Genomic DNA, 22228 nt, shown 5'->3' with positions numbered 1-22228 from the left:
AGCCACAACGCAATCGAGTTGCGAGTTATGTCAACCGTGCGATTAGGGTTACACGATATGAACAGACGGTCACGCCCTTGTCTACGTTCATTCGAAGCCTTAAGATAATACTTAAGGGCCCTAACCGGACACAGCGCTCTGTCCTCAGTATCAGCAGGATGTAAGATTTCTTTGAGGGATCTTACAGTGAATTCTCTCTATGTTGCCCGACTCTCTGATTCTTGGCGACGAAGCCCATGAGCAGGCCCAGGCGGACCGCTCCTTCGTCACCCCTATCGAATCGTACCTTGGCGACATCGAGTGCATGAATTTCGGATACACGTGCCGCCGTGGCAAAGGAGAGGAGAAATGCTGTTTTCCAAGTCACATGCCGGAACGAAGCACTATGCAAGGGTTCATACGGAGCTTCCGTGAGTGATTGCAACACTAGGGAAAGATCCCAGGCCGGTGCCCAAAGGCGGCCCTTCTTAAGATCGTGCTGTTTGAAACCCTTGATAATACCCCGTATCACCGGCTCTTTGGAGAGACTGGTACCCATAGCAACGTCCCATACCGTAGCAACGGACGAGACATAGTTGGCAATGGAACCCCCGGAGAGTTTCCGGGTCTCTCGCAAGTGAGACATGAAACGAGCAATATCCTGCACAGATACCTTATCTGGCGAATGAATGTGATGTTTACAACACCACTTCGTGAAAATAACCCAACGTGCATTATACACCTTCTGGGTAGAATCACGATGCATACTAACGTATGCCCGAGACGCCCGGCGAGAAAAACCTTTACTCCTCAGACGCTCGGTGACAACATCCACGCGTGCAGATTGAACTGCCCTGCGTTTGGATGAAGCTGACGGGTGTGGGGGTGGATCAAGAGATCCGGTCTCACAGGCAGTGGGAGTGGCGACTGCGTGACCTGGGTCAGCAAGTCGGGGTACCACGATCTGTTCGGCCACATGGGCGCGATCAGTAACATTCGACAGCGAACTCCTCGAAGCCGGCTTAGAATGTGTGGTATCAACGCTGTCGGCGGGTAAGCATAAGCGTCCAAGCCCGTCCAGTCTAACGCGAGAGCATCGTGATCGATGGCCCTCGGGTCCGGGACTGGTGATACAAACAACGGGAGTTGATTGTTGAACCGTGTTGCGAACAGGTCGACCATCGGACGACCCAAACGTTCGCACAGCCACTGAAACACCACTGGGTTCAGCATCCACTCTGTGGGGCTCGGATCCTGAGGCCTCGATAGAGCATCGGCCAGTACGTTCCGCACACCTGGGATGTGACGGGCGCGTATCTGGCACGGGACACTGTCCACCAGAGCGTAAAACTCGAACGTGAGATCGAGTAGCGAGTGACTGTGGGTTCCCCCCAGTTTGTTCACATAGGACACTACCGTCGTGTTGTCGGTCGCCAGCATGAGCCGGGCGTCGACGAGACGATGCTTCCAGTGATTGACTGCGTTGATCACTGCCTTGAACTCGAGACAATTGATGTGAAGACCTAGTTCGTCTACGCACCACAGCCCCGAGCTCACCTCCCCCTCTAGATGGGCGCCCCAGCCCACTAGAGAGGCGTCTGTATACAGGTTCAACGTGGCCCGGTAGGGCCGCATAGAGACTCCTGATAAGACATTGTAAGGGAGCGTCCACCACTCCAGATGCGGTCGGAGCCGATCCGGGAGGGCGACGGTCGCACTGTTCACCTCCGTTGCTAACAACTGGATTAAAAACCGTTGCAGCGGGCAGAGTTGGAGACGACCCCGTTCGGTGCAGTCCTGGGCTGATACAAGTAGCCCTAACAGCTGTTCCCAAAAGTGAACAGTCTGTTGCACCGCTAAGACTTTGGCAATCATCGCCTGAATTTTGTGCCACCGGTCTGGGGGGACAAATAGGCGATGGGACACCGTGTTGAACCGACCTCCGATGAACTGCAAGTTCTGAGAAGGGGTTAACTCGCTCTTGGGGAGATTGACAATCCACCCCAATTGCTCCAAGAGCCGACGTGCGAAAACGAGATGGCGTGACAGGGTGTCCGACATTCGATTTGCTACTAGCGAGTCGTCCAGGTACGCGAAGTACCGGACACCCCTCCCGGGAGGAACCCCACTATGGGGGTGGTTAACCGGGTGAACAGCCAGGGAGCGGATGAAAGACCGAATGGGAGTACAACCCACTCGTAGTGCCTGCCTTGAAAGACAAACCTGAGATACTTCTGATGATCCGAGTGAATCGGAACATGCAGATAAGCATCCTTCAGGTCGATCGAAGCTAGCCAGTCGGCCGGCATGATCAGTGCTTTCAGGTCCGTCAAGCTCAACATTCTGAACTTGGGCGGTTTGCGCAGGTAGAACTCGTTGAACGATTTCAAGTTGTGAATCATTCTGAGTTCGGCACTGTCCTTCTTGGGAACGAGAAATATCCTGGAGTAAAACCCCGGTGTTATTTCTGGTAGAGCTAACTCCCGAACTGCCCTCTTCTCCACCAACCTGCCGATGGCATCGGCGAGGAAGGGAAGATCGGTTTCCGAATAGAAACCTGCCGACGGGGCAACGGTGAGCGGCGGATTCGCTATGAGATCGAGCCGATAGCCGTACCGAATCGTGTTGACCACCCACGGGTCGTCGAACACTTGTTCCCAATTCTCCCAGTAAGTCTGGAGTCTGGCTCCCACTGGGGAAAGAGAGGGGGGCCGGACAGGCTGCGGCAGGCGCAACTGTCCAGGGCCAAGTGACTCGGGTTCGCCTACGGGCCAACCGAAGTTGGCGCTGTCGGCATACGAACCCCTCCAATGAGAGTCACCTGGAGGGGCCCTTGCCGTCCTTAGACGACTTGGGCTTCCCCCAGTTCCCCTTCTTCCCGCGAAAGGGCTGCTGAGAACCCTTACCGGAGCCCTCAGAGCGGGGCTTCTTCCCGGAGGAAGAAGGACCCGACCCCTTAGGCCTGCCGGACGCAGCATCCTGGGGCGCGCTCCGCTTCGGAGCGGCACCCAGGCGCCTATGCAAGGACCCCACAAGATCCAGTGTGTGCCGAGAGGCCTCGGCAGACACAGCGGCCTGTTGTTCCTTCAGAACCCCAGGGATCTTGTTATTAAAAAAGGGTCCGAGCAGACCAAGGCTGCGAAAGGAGCACCTCCTGATTAGCAGCGTCCAACCCTGAAGCAACCAGATACGACTGGCGCCGAAGAAAATGGCACGTGCCGGAAACAAAGGCCGAAGCCCCGGCAACGTACTCCAGGGAAGCATTCAAACCGAGCAAGCAGTTGTAAATGCGCTGGTCTCGGTCCGTGGGAGAACCTTCGACCAGACTGGCCGCTGCAGCCAGGTATGTGTCTCCGTGAGACATTGCCAGCATGGAGTGTCGAGCGAGGGTGTCCAGCTGTTGCAAGGTACCTTGTGGTACCGTGGCAACCGGTGGGGCACGGACCCCCAAACGCTCCACATGGGCTTCCGCAGAAGGACCAGCCTCGGGAAAGGCAAGGTCATGTACTGGGAAAGACCCTTTTCTCCACGACGGGGGAGGTAACGGGAGACCCCGACCGGAGGCAGCCGTGAAGGCCTTCTCCAAAGAAGGCTTAATCCCGCGCAGCAAGGTTGATGCCGGGAAAGCCTTGTCGGACGTCTCGTCGTATACCTCGGAGGAACCCACGGAACCGTGGATTCCCCGCGGTATCGGCAGGGGCTTTGGCATGTCCTCGAAGAGGTCATACACCATGGCAACGCAGTCCTTAACCGATAGCGGAAGCAACGGTTCGGGGGAAGGACCGGTAACCACGGCAGCCGCCGCCGTACCGGTGGACCCCGCGTCCGAACCCGCGGCCACCGAAGAGGCCGGGGACGGAACAGCCAGCGGCCTATCTTGCGATAAGGCCGCCAGCTTGGAGTCCACAAGTTTCGACAATAATGCGGCGACGGAAGCCCCAGACAGCCCGAGGGCCGCAAGGGGATCCGCCGCAGCCGAGGAGGTGGTACCCGCACGGGGACCCCGACCGGACGAACCGGCCACCACAGGGGTGGAGACAGACTGTACGTACAGCCGGTACCGCTCAAACTCCGCAGGCCCCAGACCTTCGCACAGGGTACACCGGGTGTCCCCGCAAGGAACCCTGCACCGCGGGCAACGATCGTGGGGATCCCGGGATGACAAAAACTTTCTGCACACCCCACAACTCCGAGGAGCAGGGGTAGAGGGGGTGGATACTGGGGACATATCCATGTCAGACATTGTTTGCTATAAACAAAGAACAAAACATGGTTACAACGCACGCACCACAACGATTCACAAACGAGCATTTTCACAAGAAAATAAACGAGCAATGTGAACATATAACATACACATATAACTTTTATTAAAGAAATAAGTTATGTTAACCCCCAAAACATACAAGAACAGGGGAAACGTAAAACACAACGTGCATACGCGAACCCCGCAAGTATAGAGAAAAAAGGGCGGGAAAAATTTTCCGTTTGGCGGGAAAATTATAACCAAGCGTAGCTACCGCAACGCCCCATAAAAGCACAGTTTATTAGAGAATAAACTATAATAAATATCACCAAATCTTCCAGGAACGCTTCAGCAGGAGAAAACACGTCTTGCTAAGAAGACGAAGGAGACAAGAGTGAAGGGTGTCACATGGCAGCTAGGTGGCTACGCACGTGCTGCATGAGGTAATTGAGATCTCTGTGGTAGATTTCGCTATAGCAGCAGTTGTGGGAGACAACAGCCTCGGTATAACAGTGGTAACGTATTACTTAATGTAATATGGCCTCATCATACCTTAACTATTGGGCAGCTTGACAACGACTATAAGGCTAGTGCCAATTTCTGTGTCAATGGGTGAGGTGAAATGGGGTTTAACATCGCGTCCAAGAGTATTGCACTTATTTAGCGACGTGCATGTACGTGTGTGTGTTTGTGTGGCTGCTTGTACTAGTCCGGACTGTTGCCGATTTATAGTGCTAGCTCACTGAGATACCATGCCGCAGTTTAACATGAATACCCCACTCAGACACAGTATACTGACTCCAAGCCGACCAGTCCTTGTTTGCCGAGCGCCAGACAGGGTAATTTTGTGTCAATGAACAAAGGGAGCAAGAGGCCTATTCTAACCTGAAATCCCCACAGGGTAAAAAAAAAACCATCTTACATTTGACACTATTGTCCAGATACATATGCACAGTTGCACAATCTGAGACTTACCTAGCTTCACCGTGGCTTCATTGCAGAAAATGCGACTCGTGAAGTCGGCCCAATCTTGGTCTGTGAGTGTGGACCTGAGCGTAGCGCAGTCGATCAGATAAACCTGGTCCGTCACAGCAAACTGCATCAGGGCCACTCTGTCACACACAAGCAAAACGCCTACCTACATTGTTTGTTTGAAGTGTGTACGACCTCACCTTACATAAAGCATCTACAGAGTTGCCAACACCAAATTGAGGGAATAAGAAAGATCTGGGAACTCTGAAAGAAAATTGTAATGGGTGGATAAGAATGGGGACCCCAGAAATGCCGCTTTTAGCAATATTTCAGCAATATCATGGAGGGGGACACCAGAAATGGGCTTCACACATTGTACCCATGTCCGCATTTGTACCTGGGTCATCGGGGTGACGAGCAAACGCTTTAACCATTGGGCTACCCGACCACCCTCTTATGTGAAGGGACCTGTGAAGATCCAGGGTGGAAAAGGTCTGTAGCAACCCATGCTTGCCGTAAGAGGCGACTAACAGGATCAGTGGTCAGGCTTGCTGACTTGGTTGATGCACATCATCGATCCCAATTGCATGGATCGATGCTCATGATATCAATCACTGGATTGTCTGGTCCAGACTTGATTATTTACAGACCGCGGTCATATAGCTGGAATATTGCCGAGTGCAGCGTTAAACAACAAATAAACCTAAAATCTTATGTGATGGAGAAACTGTGTTTGATGATGCACTCACCTCTGGGGCTGTGCGGCAAAAGCAGGTTTCCACTCCGAGTCGATGCCAATCACTGTGCCGGGCTGGAGACAAATCAGGTATGATGCCAGAATTTTGAAGAAATGTTCTTTTCAAAGGCACAAAAACAATCATGACTAACCACGCTGGATTACTTGTAACAAGACGAGAAACATTTCCTTCTTTGTAAGCCAGTTGAAATAATTTCTAATAATTTTTAATATGATGCCATTAACCATTTTTTATATGATATTATTTCGAACCTGTTGTGTTATTTGTCATTGCCAGGGTGCAAGTAATTTTAGGGGGCATACAAGACAACCTTTTTAACTCAAAATGACAAATGTGATCTGTGTATCATTAGCACAAGTCGCTCCAACTCAAACCCGACCCCCGACCCCCCACCCCCACCCCCTACCCCCTCCCCAACACACACACAAACACACAGACACACAGACACACACTCAGCTGGGACGGCACTATAGCACAGCCTCACCATGCAAAGTCTGGCCACACACTTACAAACAGACAAAGACACAGACACAGACCCAGCGGACGGCACTATACCACAACCTTACCACACTAAGTCTGGCCACACACTTACAAACAGACAAAGACACAGACACAGACACAGCGGACAGCACTTTACCACAACCTTACCACACTAAGTCTGGCCATACACTTACAAACAGACAAAGACACAGAAACAGACCCAGCGGACAGCACTATACCACAACCTTACCACACTAAGTCTGGCCACACACTTACAAACAGACACAGACACAGACCCAGCGGACAGCACTATACCACAACCTTACCACACTAAGTCTGGCCATACACTTACAAACAGACAAAGACACAGACACAGACCCAGCGGACGGCACTATACCACAACCTTACCACACTAAGTCTGGCCACACACTTACAAACAGACAAAGACACAGACACAGACACAGCGGACAGCACTTTACCACAACCTTACCACACTAAGTCTGGCCACACACTTACAAACAGACAAAGACACAGACACAGACACAGCGGACAGCACTTTACCACAACCTTACCACACTAAGTCTGGCCACACACTTACAAACAGACAAAGACACAGACACAGACCCAGCGGACAGCACTATACCACAACCTTACCACACTAAGTCTAGCCACACACTTACAAACAGACAAAGACACAGACACAGACCCAGCGGACAGCACTATACCACAACCTTACCACACTAAGTCTGGCCACACACTTACAAACAGACAAAGACACAGAAACAGACCCAGCGGACAGCACTATACCACAACCTTACCACACTAAGTCTGGCCACACACTTACAAACAGACACAGACACAGACCCAGCGGACAGCACTATACCACAACCTTACCACACTAAGTCTGGCCATACACTTACAAACAGACACAGACACAGACACAGACAAAGCGGACGGCACTATACCACAACCTTACCACACTAAGTCTGGCCATACACTTACAAACAGACACAGACACAGACACAGACCCAGCGGACAGCACTATACCACAACCTTACCACACTAAGTCTGGCTACACACTTACAAACAGACAAAGACACAGACACAGACCCAGCAGACGACACTATACCACAACCTTACCACACTAAGTCTGGCCACACACTTACAAACAGACAAAGACACAGACACAGACCCAGCGGACGGCACTATACCACAACCTTACCACACTAAGTCTGGCTACACACTTACAAACAGACAAAGACACAGACACAGACACAGACACAGCGGACGGCACTATACCACAACCTTACCACACTAAGTCTGGCCACACACTTACAAACAGACAAAGACACAGACACAGACACAGACACAGACAGAGCGGACAGCACTATACCACAACCTTACCACACTAAGTCTGGCCACACACTTACAAACAGACAAAGACACAGACACAGACACAGACCCAGCGGACGGCACTTTACCACAACCTTACCACACTAAGTCTGGCCACACACTTACAAACAGACACAGACACAGACACAGACACAGACACAGACACAGACCCAGCGGACGGCACTATACCACAACCTTACCACACTAAGTCTAGCCACACACTTACAAACAGACAAAGACACAGACACAGACACAGACACAGACAGAGCGGACAGCACTATACCACAACCTTACCACACTAAGTCTGGCCACACACTTACAAACAGACAAAGACACAGACACAGACACAGACCCAGCGGACGGCACTTTACCACAACCTTACCACACTAAGTCTGGCCACACACTTACAAACAGACACAGACACAGACACAGACACAGACACAGACCCAGCGGACGGCACTATACCACAACCTTACCACACTAAGTCTAGCCACACACTTACAAACAGACAAAGACACAGACACAGACCCAGCGGACGGCACTATACCACAACCTTACCACACTAAGTCTGGCGACACACTTACAAACAGACAAAGACACAGACACAGACCCAGCGGACAGCACTATACCACAACCTTACCACACTAAGTCTGGCTACACACTTACAAACAGACACAGACACAGACACAGACCCAGCGGACGGCACTATACCACAACCTTACCACACTAAGTCTGGCCACACACTTACAAACAGACAAAGACACAGACACAGACCCAGCGGACGGCACTATACCACAACCTTACCACACTAAGTCTGGCCAAACACTTACAAACAGACAAAGACACAGACACAGACCCAGCGGACGGCACTATACCACAACCTTACCACACTAAGTCTGGCCACACACTTACAAACAGACAAAGACACAGACACAGACCCAGCGGACGGCACTATACCACAACCTTACCACACTAAGTCTGGCCACACACTTACAAACAGACAAAGACACAGACACAGACCCAGCGGACAGCACTATACCACAACCTTACCACACTAAGTCTGGCCACACACTTACAACAGACAAAGACACAGACACAGACACAGACACAGACCCAGCGGACGGCACTATACCAGAACCTTACCACACTAAGTCTGGCCACACACTTACAAACAGACAAAGACACAGACACAGACACAGACACAGACACAGACCCAGCGGACGGCACTATACCAGAACCTTACCACACTAAGTCTGGCCACACACGCGTTGAGCTTGTCACGAGTGTCGACCAGCGTGATCTGTTCGTGTGGAACCCGCAGGGGATGGTAGTACTTCTTCAGATCCTCCTCCGTGTAGCAGTCATCATCCCAGTTCTCTCCCCCTGTATCATTCCACCCTCCTGTGGCGCCATCTCCGGGTTGCTCACTGTAACCATGGCAACAAGCGCACCAGTCAACATGTCATATACTATTCAAAACAAGTTAAAGAACAGCCGATTGTTTCATGACTAAAGTTAATATTCACATGACAGATTAACAGTAGTCATAAAAAAATCAGCTGTTCTTTAACTTGTTTGGAGTAGTTTATATCCTATGAGTGAGTGAGGGAGTTGGGTTTACCGCCGCTTTTAACAGTATTCCAGTCATATCACGGCTTGTCAGCTTAATGTGGGAGGAAAGCCCGAAGTGATGCAGGTCTCAGACGTTTACCACTTCGATGAAACCCATGAGCACGGGTATGGTGCTGACAAACCTAGAAACATAATCGGGGCAAACCTGGATTCAAACCCACAATCATAGGTTTCTGGCGTGCCTAAGGGACACAACTCTGCACAGCGAATCGCTTTATATCCTATGACTGGTTGAGCTAATTTGGAAATAAACATACTGTGTTTTTAATGTACAGCTTTGTTACCTGTAGATTTAACCGTGCTTAATGGAACTTAGAATCGAACGCACAGCGTGAGGTTTCAAACGTTAAATTTAGCGGGGTTAAAACAGAAGGTAACCTAGCTCTACGTTGAAAACACAGTATGTTTATCTCCATTGTACCATGACTAAAAAATCGCGAACCCTTTGGTGTCAGCATATATAATGTGTGAAGCGGCATGGGTTGAGTCTGGACAGTGTTTTGAGTGGGTTGACGATCTGAATTACGAAATCAAACACAACAGCAATTGAACAAAATATGGCGCTGTACATGCTCAAGCAGTTTGTTTATACCGTAATACTTCACTGGAACATATGAGTGAGTATGGTTTAACGCCGCTTTTAGCAATATTCCAACAATATCACAGCAGGGGACACCAGAAATGGGCTTCACACATTGTACCCATGTCGGGAATCGAGCCCGGGTCTTCGTCGTGACGAGCGAACGCTTTACCCGCTAGGCTACCCGACCGCCCTCGAACATATGACAGGCATTGAAAGCATATAAGCACAACAACATGAGGTGAGAACCCCTAAACAAAACTAAGCAAGCTTTGCAAAGCTTTCATTCTACACCACACTTGCCAGTATGACGTCACATTGCGCATTGTGAGGCAAAAAGTGTGACTTCACAGTAATATATAGAAAAGCGTCAAATTCCAAGCTCTCTGTTCTCCCCAAAACTTAAAATACATTCTCTTTGTTGACTTCTATCATGTTTGCCACACATCCTTTAAATATTGTAATAACCTCAACTTTGCATTTTGTAACCTATAACTGTAGATATAATTATTTAAATATGCCTACAGACAATGACTGAAAAAAAGTACTATTCTATGAATAGTAGCTTCTGCGGTGATGGACCATCTAACCAGCTGTTTCAATCAGAGGTTTTTTTTTGTGATTTAATGGCCTCTGATTGACCAATCAGATCCAAATTCTTAGTAGAATACTTATCATGTGTTTTGACACTATCATGGGTTACTGTGTACCCAGCTTACTATTAAGTTGCAAATGTGGGAGGGCATTGTGCTTTATGACTCTTTGAACACTATTTCAGTTATGTCCGAGTGTGTCAGCAAAGTTTGGAGGGATCTCGGATGAATACCACTTTGGTAAATCCCAGGGGTCCGGAAACCGTCATATGCGCCAGACATGTCCGATTGGGAATCTCAAATGTCCGTTTTAAAATATTGCTTACCGGACATTTTAAAAAGTATTGTCCGGACATTCTTAAATTTTGACCGGACATGATCAACAGTTAGGACTGAGCAGTTTCTGTCTGCAGTTGCAACACAATGAAGATTAACTACACTGACAAGCTTTGTTTGTTTTGATTGCTGTAAATACATCGTACCTACATGATAGTCCAATCGGTCAATCACTGTAATAGGCAATAAACTGAGTTGACACCGATTAATCGAGGATTAATTACTGAGAACATCTTGTTAATTTGAATGAGTTTACAACTGTACATTAACACCTTGCATCATCGATGTACCTCATTATCCTCACAATGCTACGATACGTAACCTCAGACAAGAAGCGAAAGCGTGACGACAGCCAGTCGACCGATGCAGATCAGTCGAGCAGATCTGCCAAACCCTCAAAGTCTGGACGATCATTTTGTAAGTCGTGGTTAACGACTTTCACTCGGTTGACATACAATGAGGATTTGCAGATTTTATTGTTTTCAGTAGCTAGTCGTATATTGAATCTTGATTGACCGCCATTTTGCTTTCTCGGACGATCGATATCCAATTTTTTTATGGTCAATAATTAAGTACAGATGAAAAACGTATTCAAATAACTATTGCTATCAACGATATTTTAGTATTTGTGATTAAATTATCTGTCTTGTTTTTAAAAAAATCTTTAGTTTAAAAAAAAACTTTTCCCGTGAGGTCACGTGATAACCAAATATGGGATAATAGTCTCGATCCAAATGTTACAACGTGTACACTTGAGCAGACTCATGAATATAACTCATGAATATTAATTAGACCGTTCACTACGTTAACAGATCGTTATTATAACAGAAACAAACTTATGTTTTCCATGTAAATCTAAAATGATATTATTTGTTATTAATTGTCCAGTGAATTAAACAATTTAAATTGAAATAATTCATAATTCATCATATTGTGAATACGTAAACTTGTAATGTGTGTGAAAAGTCGTACTAAAATACGCTATTTGAAGGGGGCGTGGCCTAAATGCAAATGTCCGATTGGGATTTTAAATTTTCCGGACCCCTGTTAAATCCATCAACACTTTTTGAGCGATGAAAAAACAATGATCAAATCTGAGATTCAAACCCACAATCATAGGATTCTGACATGATTTAGGGAGACAACTCTGCACAGCAATTTGTGGTATCTTAGATAACTGGGACACAGACAAATAAAGAACATTAATTTAGAATATTCTACAACATTACCAAACATCAATCCATCCTCATCCTCATTACAGAACATTTTGCTGAGAGGCACGGCATGTACGTACCTGGCCAGCCTCTCCTTGGCTTCCCGGACAGGATGGGGCAGTTTGTCATCACCAAGGTGATATATCATGGCCCACTTGGCAGCTTCTGGGAGATCGTTGTAACACATGAGCTGTTCTACCAGTTGTTCCTTCAAGAAGTCATTCTCCCCCACTGCATTCTAAAACAGTGTGAATGCATGAGTCAGGGTTTGAAACAATTACAAAACCCAACAACAGTCAGGCAGGTGACCCATAAGTGTTGCCTGCCAAATTTCAAAGTTACCTGCTGCATTCAGAGATTACATATATTGAAAAATCACAAAAAATAATATTCAGTTGAAATAATGCAACCATTCATTCCTGAGAATCTAAGAACTGAACTGTAAGTAGTATTAAAATTATCTGCCAGACAGTTGGGCAGGTGGAGTGAGTGAGTGAGTTGGGTTTAACGCCGCTTTTAACACAGTATTCCAGTTATATCACGACGTGTCAGCTTAATGTGGAAGGAAAGCCCGAAGTGATGCAGGTCTCAGACATTTACCACTTCGGTAAAACCAATGAGCACTGGTTTGGTGCTGACAAACCAAGAAACATAATGGGGGCGAACGGGTATTCGAACCCACAATCATAGGTTTCTGGCGTGCCCAAGGGACGCAACTCTGCACAGAGAATTGCCGCGCCTTAGACGACTGGGCCAGCCGTGCCCCTTTGGGCAGGTGGAGGCAAATTTCATGTAGCCTGACATGACATGCAGCAAAATAACAAGACTAACTCGCTTATTTCAGTAGTGATTTGATGCCCTCAACTTATCCACAGACAAGTAGTGACAGTAAATTTTTATAATTCACTTGCCCCGGGTGTCAGGCAATTGGGAGTTTGAAACCCCTGTACAACATGGTCTGTGTGAAGAGAAATCATCAAAACCAACTTAAGTGATGGTATGAGAAATTACTGACAAGGATATTTTGATAAAAACGCCATAAATTAATTATGTTGAGCAAGTACACCAACATAACAGGGTCATGGGTAATTGTCACTCTTTTCTCTTTGGGGCATGTGGACAAGGTGTCTGACGGATCATGGTTCTAATCCCAGCAAGAGACTCGCAAATTATATGGCCACTGTGTGATGGGGGAAATGTGATGAAATGTAAAATGAAAGAATCATGTCTTTAACTTCTTTTGAGCAGTAAAAACAAACTTTTATTGTAGGTGAATGATATGTCACTTGTCCTTGGACCAGTGAAACATTCTGCAGAGACTTATCTAGGCCTGATCAAATGACAGTAAAACATCCCATTCTAAATTAAAATTTTCCAAAAAATATATATCAATGTATATTGTACGAAAATATGAATATAAAAAAAATCCAATTTTGAACAATATCAATATTTTTTTCATAATATGCCTACCAAATCCTAGATAAAACCCTGTTGTGATATTTTTAACTCAATCTTCTAAGGCAGTGTCATGTGGACTAAATTGCTGGACAATAGCAGGCCCAATCACAGGCCAAGCCAGGGCCCCAAACACCTGACTGACCACACTGTGCTGTGCTGTGAAGGACGACAGCAGACTTACTGACACAAGTTGCACTGTGCTGGAGTGAGTGGGGGCATGGGAACTTGTGTGGTCCATAGCATGTAAGTTGATTATATATAAAACAAGACTATAACAAGGGGAATAATGCTCAATAATAATCTGTTATATCACACTACATTTGTGACATGATTTAGTGCCCCAAAAGATTTTTCACAGCAGTTGTAGAAAAACTATTAACATACGACTTCTATTGTAACATGTATTGAAAAAATGTTTCTTAATCATGACATGTTTGTGTTGTTTGGTCCCTGGAGCGGTGTAACAACCCGTAAACCCTTTATGTTTGTGTTGTCTGGTCCCTGGTGTGGTGTAACAATCTGTAAACCCTTTATGTTTGTGTTGTCTGGTCCCTGGTGTGGTGTAACAACCCGTAAACCCTTTATGTTTGTGTTGTCTGGTCCCTGGTGTGGTGTAACAATCTGTAAACCCTTTATGTTTGTGTTGTCTGGTCCCTGGAGCGGTGTAACAACCCGTAAACCCTTTATGTTTGTGTTGTCTGGTCCCTGGTGTGGTGTAACAATCTGTAAACCCTTTATGTTTGTGTTGTTTGGTCCCTGGAGCGGTGTAACAACCCGTAAACCCTTTATGTTTGTGTTGTCTGGTCCCTGGTGTGGTGTAACAATCTGTAAACCCTTTATGTTTGTGTTGTCTGGTCCCTGGTGTGGTGTAACAACCCGTAAACCCTTTATGTTTGTCTTGTCTGGTCCCTGGTGTGGTGTAACAACCCGTAAACCATTTATGTTTGTGTTGTCTGGTCCCTGGTGTGATGTAACAATCTGTAAACCCTTTATGTTTGTGTTGTCTGGTCCCTGGTGTGATGTAACAATCTGTAAACCCTTTATGTTTGTCTTGTCTGGTCCCTGGTGTGGTGTAACAACCCGTAAACCCTTTATGTTTGTGTTGTCTGGTCCCTGGTGTGATGTAACAATCTGTAAACCCTTTATGTTTGTGTTGTCTGGTCCCTGGTGTGGTGTAACAATCTGTAAACCCTTTATGTTTGTGTTGTTTGGTCCCTGGAGCGGTGTAACAACCCGTAAACCCTTTATGTTTGTGTTGTCTGGTCCCTGGTGTGGTGTAACAATCTGTAAACCCTTTATGTTTGTGTTGTCTGGTCCCTGGTGTAGTGTAACAACCCGTAAACCCTTTATGTTTGTGTTGTCTGGTCCCTGGTGTGGTGTAACAACCCGTAAACCCTTTATGTTTGTCTTGTCTGGTCCCTGGTGTGGTGTAACAACCCGTAAACCATTTATGTTTGTGTTGTCTGGTCCCTGGTGTGATGTAACAATCTGTAAACCCTTTATGTTTGTGTTGTCTGGTCCCTGGTGTGATGTAACAATCTGTAAACCCTTTATGTTTGTCTTGTCTGGTCCCTGGTGTGGTGTAACAACCCGTAAACCCTTTATGTTTGTGTTGTCTGGTCCCTGGTGTGATGTAACAATCTGTAAACCCTTTATGTTTGTGTTGTCTGGTCCCTGGTGTGATGTAACAATCTGTAAACCCTTTATGTTTGTGTTGTCTGGTCCCTGGTGTGATGTAACTACCTGTAAACCCTTTATGTTTGTGTTGTCTGGTCCCTGGTGTGATGTAACAACCCGTAAACCCTTTATGTTTGTCTTGTCTGGTCCCTGGTGTGATGTAACAATCTGTAAACCCTTTATGTTTGTGTTGTCTGGTCCCTGGTGTGGTGTAACTACCTCTAAACCCTTTATGTTTGTGTTGTCTGGTCCCTGGTGTGATGTAACAATCTGTAAACCCTTAATGTTTGTGTTTTCTGGTCCCAGGTGTGGTGTAACAATCTGTAAACCCTTTATGTTTGTGTTGTCTGGTCCCTGGTGTGGTGTAACAATCTGTAAACCCTTTATGTTTGTGTTGTCTGGTCCCTGGTGTGATGTAACAACCCGTAAACCCTTTATGTTTGTGTTGTCTGGTCCCTGGTGTGGTGTAACTACCTGTAAACCCTTTATGTTTGTGTTGTCTAGTCCCTGGTGTGGTGTAACAACCGGTAAACCCTTTATGTTTGTGTTGTCTGGTCCCTGGTGTGGTGTAACTACCCGTAAACCCTTTATGTTTGTGTTGTCTGGTCCCTGGTGTGGTGTAACAATCTGTAAACCCTTTATGTTTGTGTTGTCTGGTCCCTGGTGTGGTGTAACAACCTGTAAACCCTTTATGTTTGTGTTGTCTGGTCCCAGGTGTGGTGTAACAATCTGTAAACCCTTTATGTTTGTGTTGTCTGGTCCCTGGTGTGGTGTAACTACCCGTAAACCCTTTATGTTTGTGTTGTCTGGTCCCTGGTGTGGTGTAACAATCTGTAAACCCTTTATGTTTGTGTTGTCTGGTCCCTGGTGTGGTGTAACAACCTGTAAACCCTTTATGTTTGTGTTGTCTGGTCCCAGGTGTGGTGTAACAATCTGTAAACCCTTTATGTTTGTGTTGTCTGGTCCCTGGTGTGGTGTAACTACCCGTAAACCCTTTATGTTTGTGTTGTCTGGTCCCTGTTGTGGTGTAACAATCTGTAAACCCTTAATGTTTGTGTTGTCTGGTCCCTGGTGTGATGTAACAATCTGTAAACCCTTAATGTTTGTGTTGTCTGGTCCCTGGTGTGATGTAACAACCGGTAAACCCTTTATGTTTGTGTTGTCTGGTCCCTGGTGTGATGTAACAACCCGTAAACCCTTTATGTTTGTGTTGTCTGGTCCCTGGTGTGATGTAACAATCTGTAAACCCTTTATGTTTGTGTTGTCTGGTCCCTGTTGTGATGTAACAATCTGTAAACCATTTATGTCTGTGTTGTCTGGTCCCTGGTGTGATGTAACAACCCGTAAACCCTTTATGTTTGTGCTGTCTGGTCCCAGGTGTGGTGTAACAATCTGTAAACCCTTTATGTTTGTCTTGTCTGGTCCCTGGTGTGATGTAACAACTCGTAAACCCTTTATGTTTGTGTTGTCTGGTCCCTGGTGTGGTGTAACAACCTGTAAACCCTCAATGTTTGTGTTGTCTGGTCCCTGGTGTGATGTAACAATCTGTAAACCCTTAATGTTTGTGTTTTCTGGTCCCTGGTGTGGTGTAACAATCTGTAAACCCTTTATGTTTGTGTTGTCTGGTCCCTGGTGTGGTGTAACAACCCGTAAACCCTTTATGTTTGTGTTGTCTGGTCCCTGGTGTGGTGTAACAACCCGTAAACCCTTTATGTTTGTGTTGTCTGGTCCCTGGTGTGGTGTAACAACCCGTAAACCCTTTATGTTTGTGTTGTCTGGTCCCTGGTGTGGTGTAACAATCTGTAAACCCTTAATGTTTGTGTTGTCTGGTTCCTGGTGTGGTGTAACAACCCGTAAACCCTTAATGTTTGTGTTGTCTGGTCCCTGGTGTGGTGTAACAACCTGTAAACCCTTAATGTTTGTGTTGTCTGGTTCCTGGTGTGGTGTAACTACCCGTAAACCCTCAATGTTTGTGTTGTCTGGTCCCTGGTGTGGTGTAACAACCCATAAACCATTTATGTTTGTGTTGTCTGGTCCCTGGTGTGGTGTAACAACCCGTAAACCATTTGTCTGTGTTCTCTGGTCCCTGGTTAGGGTTGTAACTGGGGCATATTAGAGATCCAAACCCACCTCAGACAACTTCGACACGCTTTATGAAAACTGGAAGGCAAACATGAATTACCCACCTTCACCATTTCGTCCCAGCTACCAGATCCAAACGTTTTCTGTAACAGAAACAAGATATACATATTGGACCCACATCAATCAAATCTGGACCAGACACTCTAGTGATTGACAACATGAGCATCAATCCATGCAATTGACATGCATCAACCAAGTCAGCAATCCCGTTAGTCGCCTCTTACGACAAACATAGAAGACTATTTGAGTGAGTGTGAATGGGTTGGGTTTAACGCCACTTTTAACAGTATTCCAGTTATATCACGGCGTGTCAGCTTAATGTGTGAGGAAAGCCCGAAGTGATACAGGTCTTAGACCTTTAACGCTTCGGTGAAACCCACGAGCACGGGTATGGTGCTGACAAACCTAGAAACATAATTAGGGCAAACCAGGATTCGAACCCACAATCATAGGTTTCTGGCATGGCCAAGGGACGCAACTCTGCAAGCGAATCGTGGCACCTTAGACGACTGGGCCACCCATGCCCCTGAAGACTGAACCAGTGGCACCAAATATACTGGGTTGGAAATTAATGCTACCCTTCTGGCACATTCCAACCTGGAATCTCCACAGAGGATTCCAACATGAGGCAGGACCCAATACTTGACACTCTGGAAACACTAGACACCAAATGATGGTGTTAATACCTGGAACAAATGCATATTCAAAATGGTAAACCATTATTCATTGTACACATCAATTACTTTACGACTACAAAAAACTCCGCATCTCACCTCTATGTATCTTTTGTACATCAGGTATTTAAGAGCTCCAACACCTCGGGCATTGGAAATGTTCGGACAGTGCTCTGAAAGGAAAAGTTCAAAGCATGAATATTGCAAAATGAAAAGGTTGGTTGGTTTGTTGTTTAACGCCGCACTCAGCAATATTCCAGCTCTATGACGGCGGTCTGTAAATAATCGAATCTGGACCAGACAATCCAGAGTTTGATATCATGAGCATCGATCCACGCAATTGGGATGGATGACATGCATCAACCAAGTCAGCAAGCCTGACCACCCGATCCCCAAAGTCGCCTCTTACGACAAGCATAGTCGCCTTTTTACGGCAAGCATGGGTTGCTGAAGACCTATTCTACCCCTGATGTTGGAATTATCTCCCCTGAGTGTCTTTCATATGAAATATGTCAACAGGAGTCAATAAAGGTTAAAACTCAAAGACTTACCAAGGATTTTAGAACTTTTATTAACAGATGTGTGGATATATTGATCATGTTGATATGAAAAGACATGATGGTGAGATTCTATCTATCATCCAAACTCATTCCTCCAACCTTTTCAGTTTGTAAACAGTAATAACCAATGTCTTGTGTGTAGAAAGTACAGCTGCTTTAGTGGCAGAAGGATTAGTGATGTCATTTGATTGTGACATCATTGTCACCGATGATGTCACAATGTATGGATAAGAATTTATGGATGAACGTCTTTATTACGATTTGTTGGATGAAGTTGTTTATCCATAAATTCTTATCCTTACTTAGTACTCCAACTTCTAAATACCAATCAAAGAAGATGTCACAATGGTCTACAAAGCATTTTGATTCAATTTCAGTACGACTTTTCAAGCGGAAACCAGTTTTGGATGATATGACAAAATAGTGTTCAGGACCTTTAGGTGTACACAGAGTGAGTGAGTGAGTTACAGGCTCTCACTTCTATTCTTGTCATATTATACACAGAGATGAAGCGTATCAATTATATACCTTCAGAGCGGTATTTAGCTTTCATGACGATTTGAGGGCGGTCGGGTGGCCTAGTGGTTACTGCATTTGCTAGTCACGCTGAAGACCAAGGTTCGATTCCCGACATGGGTTCAATGTGTGAAGCCCATTTCTGGTGTCCCCTGCCGTGATATTGCTAGAATATTGCTAAAAGCGGCATAAAACCAAACTCACTCACTCTCTCATGCCGATTTGAACAGTATTTCAGAAAAGTAAGGATACACTATATGGATGAACAAATTCTTTATTACAATTAGGAGTGATGTTTCGATGTGGGTTCTAACTCGGTTATCAAGCAAGTACTTTGTACTCCAACTTCTACGTGCTTCTTAAAGAAGTACTTCCGTTATATTACGGCATGTCAACTCGCACATCAGCCAAAAGTAATGCAGGTCTGTTTAACACTACAGTGCAGTAGTGAATACAATGAGCACATATGTCATGACAAACCAATCAATATTAGAGCACGTCTGGAAGTAAAGCCCACAATCATAGGATCATCGTACAGCAAAGGGAAGTAACTCTGCACATCAAACTGAGGATGTACCTTGTGGGATCTGGTACAGTTTCATCAGTCGGACAGCCAGCTTACTGAGCGTCTTTTTCTGAAGCTTGTCTCTCTTCACATTCTGAACCCCGGCCGACCTGAAACACCAGACAGTCGAACCCTGTTTATACAGCCAGCAATGATCCTTGTGAAGTCATCCAGATTAGCAACTTTTGGAATTCATTATAATAAGTTCATTAAATGTTGCATGGGATATGCATAGATACTGGTGAGGTGAGGTGAAATTAGGTTTAACGTTGCGTCCAAGATTATTGCACTTATATAGCGATGTGCATGCACGTGTATGTGTGTGTGTGTGTGTGGCTGCTTGTACTAGTCCGGACTGATGCCGATTTATAGTGCTAGCTCACTGAGATACCATGCCGCAGTTTAACATGAATACCCCACTCAGACACAGTATACTGACTCCAAGCCGACCAGTCCTTGTTTTAGCCCCTTAATGCCGAGCGCCAGACAGGGTAACAACAAGTACAATCTTTTAACGTCTTTTTGTATGACGCGGCCCGGGATCGAACCCTGGACCTTCCGCTCTCCGGGCAGACGCTCTACCACAAGACCACGGAGGCGGTCACGTAGATACTGACATAATCATACAACAATGTAGTCAGTGCCAAACCCTCGAGTCTCCTTGCTCCAACTTGTAATAATTGGTTAATATGAAGTTTACACGGTTTACAGCTTTTCCATTGGACGAGAGGTCAGTCACGTGACCGCGAAATTGACGCTCATAAGTGTATGAACAACACAAATTGATATTCATACGTTTTTCACGAGACCGTATTCTTGAAATAACGAAAACACTGACAGGACTACTTACACATTCCTAGGGAAACCCCTAGGAATTCCCAAGCATGAATACATGCCAAAGTGTTGTTTCTAATCATTTAGACCCTTTAATCTCAAACTCAATGTTTTAGCATACATTGAGAAGCATCAGAGTTTTACTGCATGATCTTATACAAATATCCTTGCTACGACCAATCCCAGTGAACAAAAAGGAAGAAATGCACATCCGAACTATCGTAGTATCAACTCGATCCGTGTCTAGACTGACAGTGACAGTCTACAGCAATCAATGAATGTAACTTAGTATCTATTTGACACATCTTAAAAAAATCACCTTTTAATGATCGGCCAATTGATCAATGATGACTAACACTTGTAACTGGCACAGGTTCATAAATAACTTCGGAAATCTCTCCCGTCCAATTATCGTGTCGGCCATTTTGACGTCTTGTACTTGACGTCTGTGTATTACGAAGCGTTGTCATTCTGACTGACTTACTGAGGTGATTCTTTCTCATCCAATGATGATATTACTTGAATACATTTGTTACTGAAGAGCAAAGTTGAGCATACACACGCTCGCGTCACCTCTCTTTTTGAGGAACTATTGTATTCCACGACACAACTGGTTGTTGTATGGCTGTCAGTGTAAACATGAAGTACTGAATAAAATTGTGTATAATTCTAGGCCTCTATCCTTCGAGGTAAAGAATAGTGATATTAAAAAAAACTGCTATGCAGTACTAGACGGTTCTTGGGTTGGTTAATTTCCATCCGTGTGTTCACTTTCTTTATGCCTGGGATCCAAACCATTGTTCCAGAGCTCCAGATTATGTTCTCAGTCATTCACATTGGGTATTCTCTTGATATTCAATATTGTGTTTATTGCCATGAATCCTTTGATGGGTGACTGCGTTTTGGCTGCTTGGCGCCAGAGAGTTTCTAGAGCTTCGGTTCGACCCAACACTGATGCACATGGCGAGTAACTTTGTTCGAAAAGTGCATCTATGTACCCAGCAGTGAATGGGTACCCGGAAGGATGAGATGGCAATGTGGTTGTTAACCTTCTACTGCCGAACAGGCAGCTTTGGTTGTACACTCCCCAGGGAGCTGAGAATGATTCTTGAGTGCACATTGATCTAGTGACCGGGCTGATCATAGTGCTTTGAGCATGCCCCGGAGAGGTGTGGAAATAAGCACAATATAAAGTCTATTATTATTATTGTCATTATTATTATTATTATTATTATTATTATTAGGGCTCCAAGCCGAAAGGCTGTAGAGCCCTATTGTAATCGTTCGATTTATTATTATTATTATTATTTATTATTATTATTATTATTTATTATTCCGCCGATTTTTGTACCTGCCCTAGCAAAATAACCACCGGCTCGATTTTGTTCAAATTTTGTGGGTGTTTGTAGACCGTTGGGTACTAGTGCCCGCCAAAAACCCTAGGGCGTAGGCCGAAAGGCCAAGGGCAGATAACTGAAAAACAAGTATTTTTTGAAGATGTATTTCGCCCTATTGCTCCGCAACCGCTTATCCGATTACTTTGAAACCTTGCATGTATCTGCTGCTTTAGTTCTTTGATATTTTTTGTTCTTTGACTTTGGTCATTGATCACGTGGTTTGGCA

The 22228-nt window shown here is 45.7% G+C and overlaps 1 protein-coding gene across 2 annotated transcripts in view; it reads right to left on the bottom strand.

Moving 5' to 3' along the window:
* The window catches only part of LOC124115981 (exonuclease mut-7 homolog), a 39303-nt gene that overhangs the window by 10843 nt on the left and 6232 nt on the right, over window positions 1–22228 (bottom strand). For both annotated transcript variants that reach the window (XR_007219346.1, XM_048389175.1), the window contains exons 5-11: window positions 19784–19881; window positions 18230–18303; window positions 17501–17539; window positions 12260–12417; window positions 9068–9251; window positions 5944–6005; window positions 5198–5334 (exon numbers count right to left, since the gene is read on the bottom strand). Coding sequence is in view for 1 of the 2 variants with exons in the window: in XM_048389175.1 (XP_048245132.1) it covers window positions 5198–5334; window positions 5944–6005; window positions 9068–9251; window positions 12260–12417; window positions 17501–17539; window positions 18230–18303; window positions 19784–19881 (752 nt within the window). In the remaining variant the exon portion in view is untranslated. The remainder of the gene's footprint in view (window positions 1–5197; window positions 5335–5943; window positions 6006–9067; window positions 9252–12259; window positions 12418–17500; window positions 17540–18229; window positions 18304–19783; window positions 19882–22228) is intronic.

The sequence above is a fragment of the Haliotis rufescens genome, unplaced genomic scaffold (assembly GCF_023055435.1).
Source record: "Haliotis rufescens isolate VD_foot unplaced genomic scaffold, xgHalRufe1.0.p SCAF_8, whole genome shotgun sequence".
Classification (NCBI taxonomy): Eukaryota; Metazoa; Mollusca; class Gastropoda; order Lepetellida; family Haliotidae; genus Haliotis; species Haliotis rufescens.
This window is presented reverse-complemented; position numbering and strand designations above follow the sequence as displayed.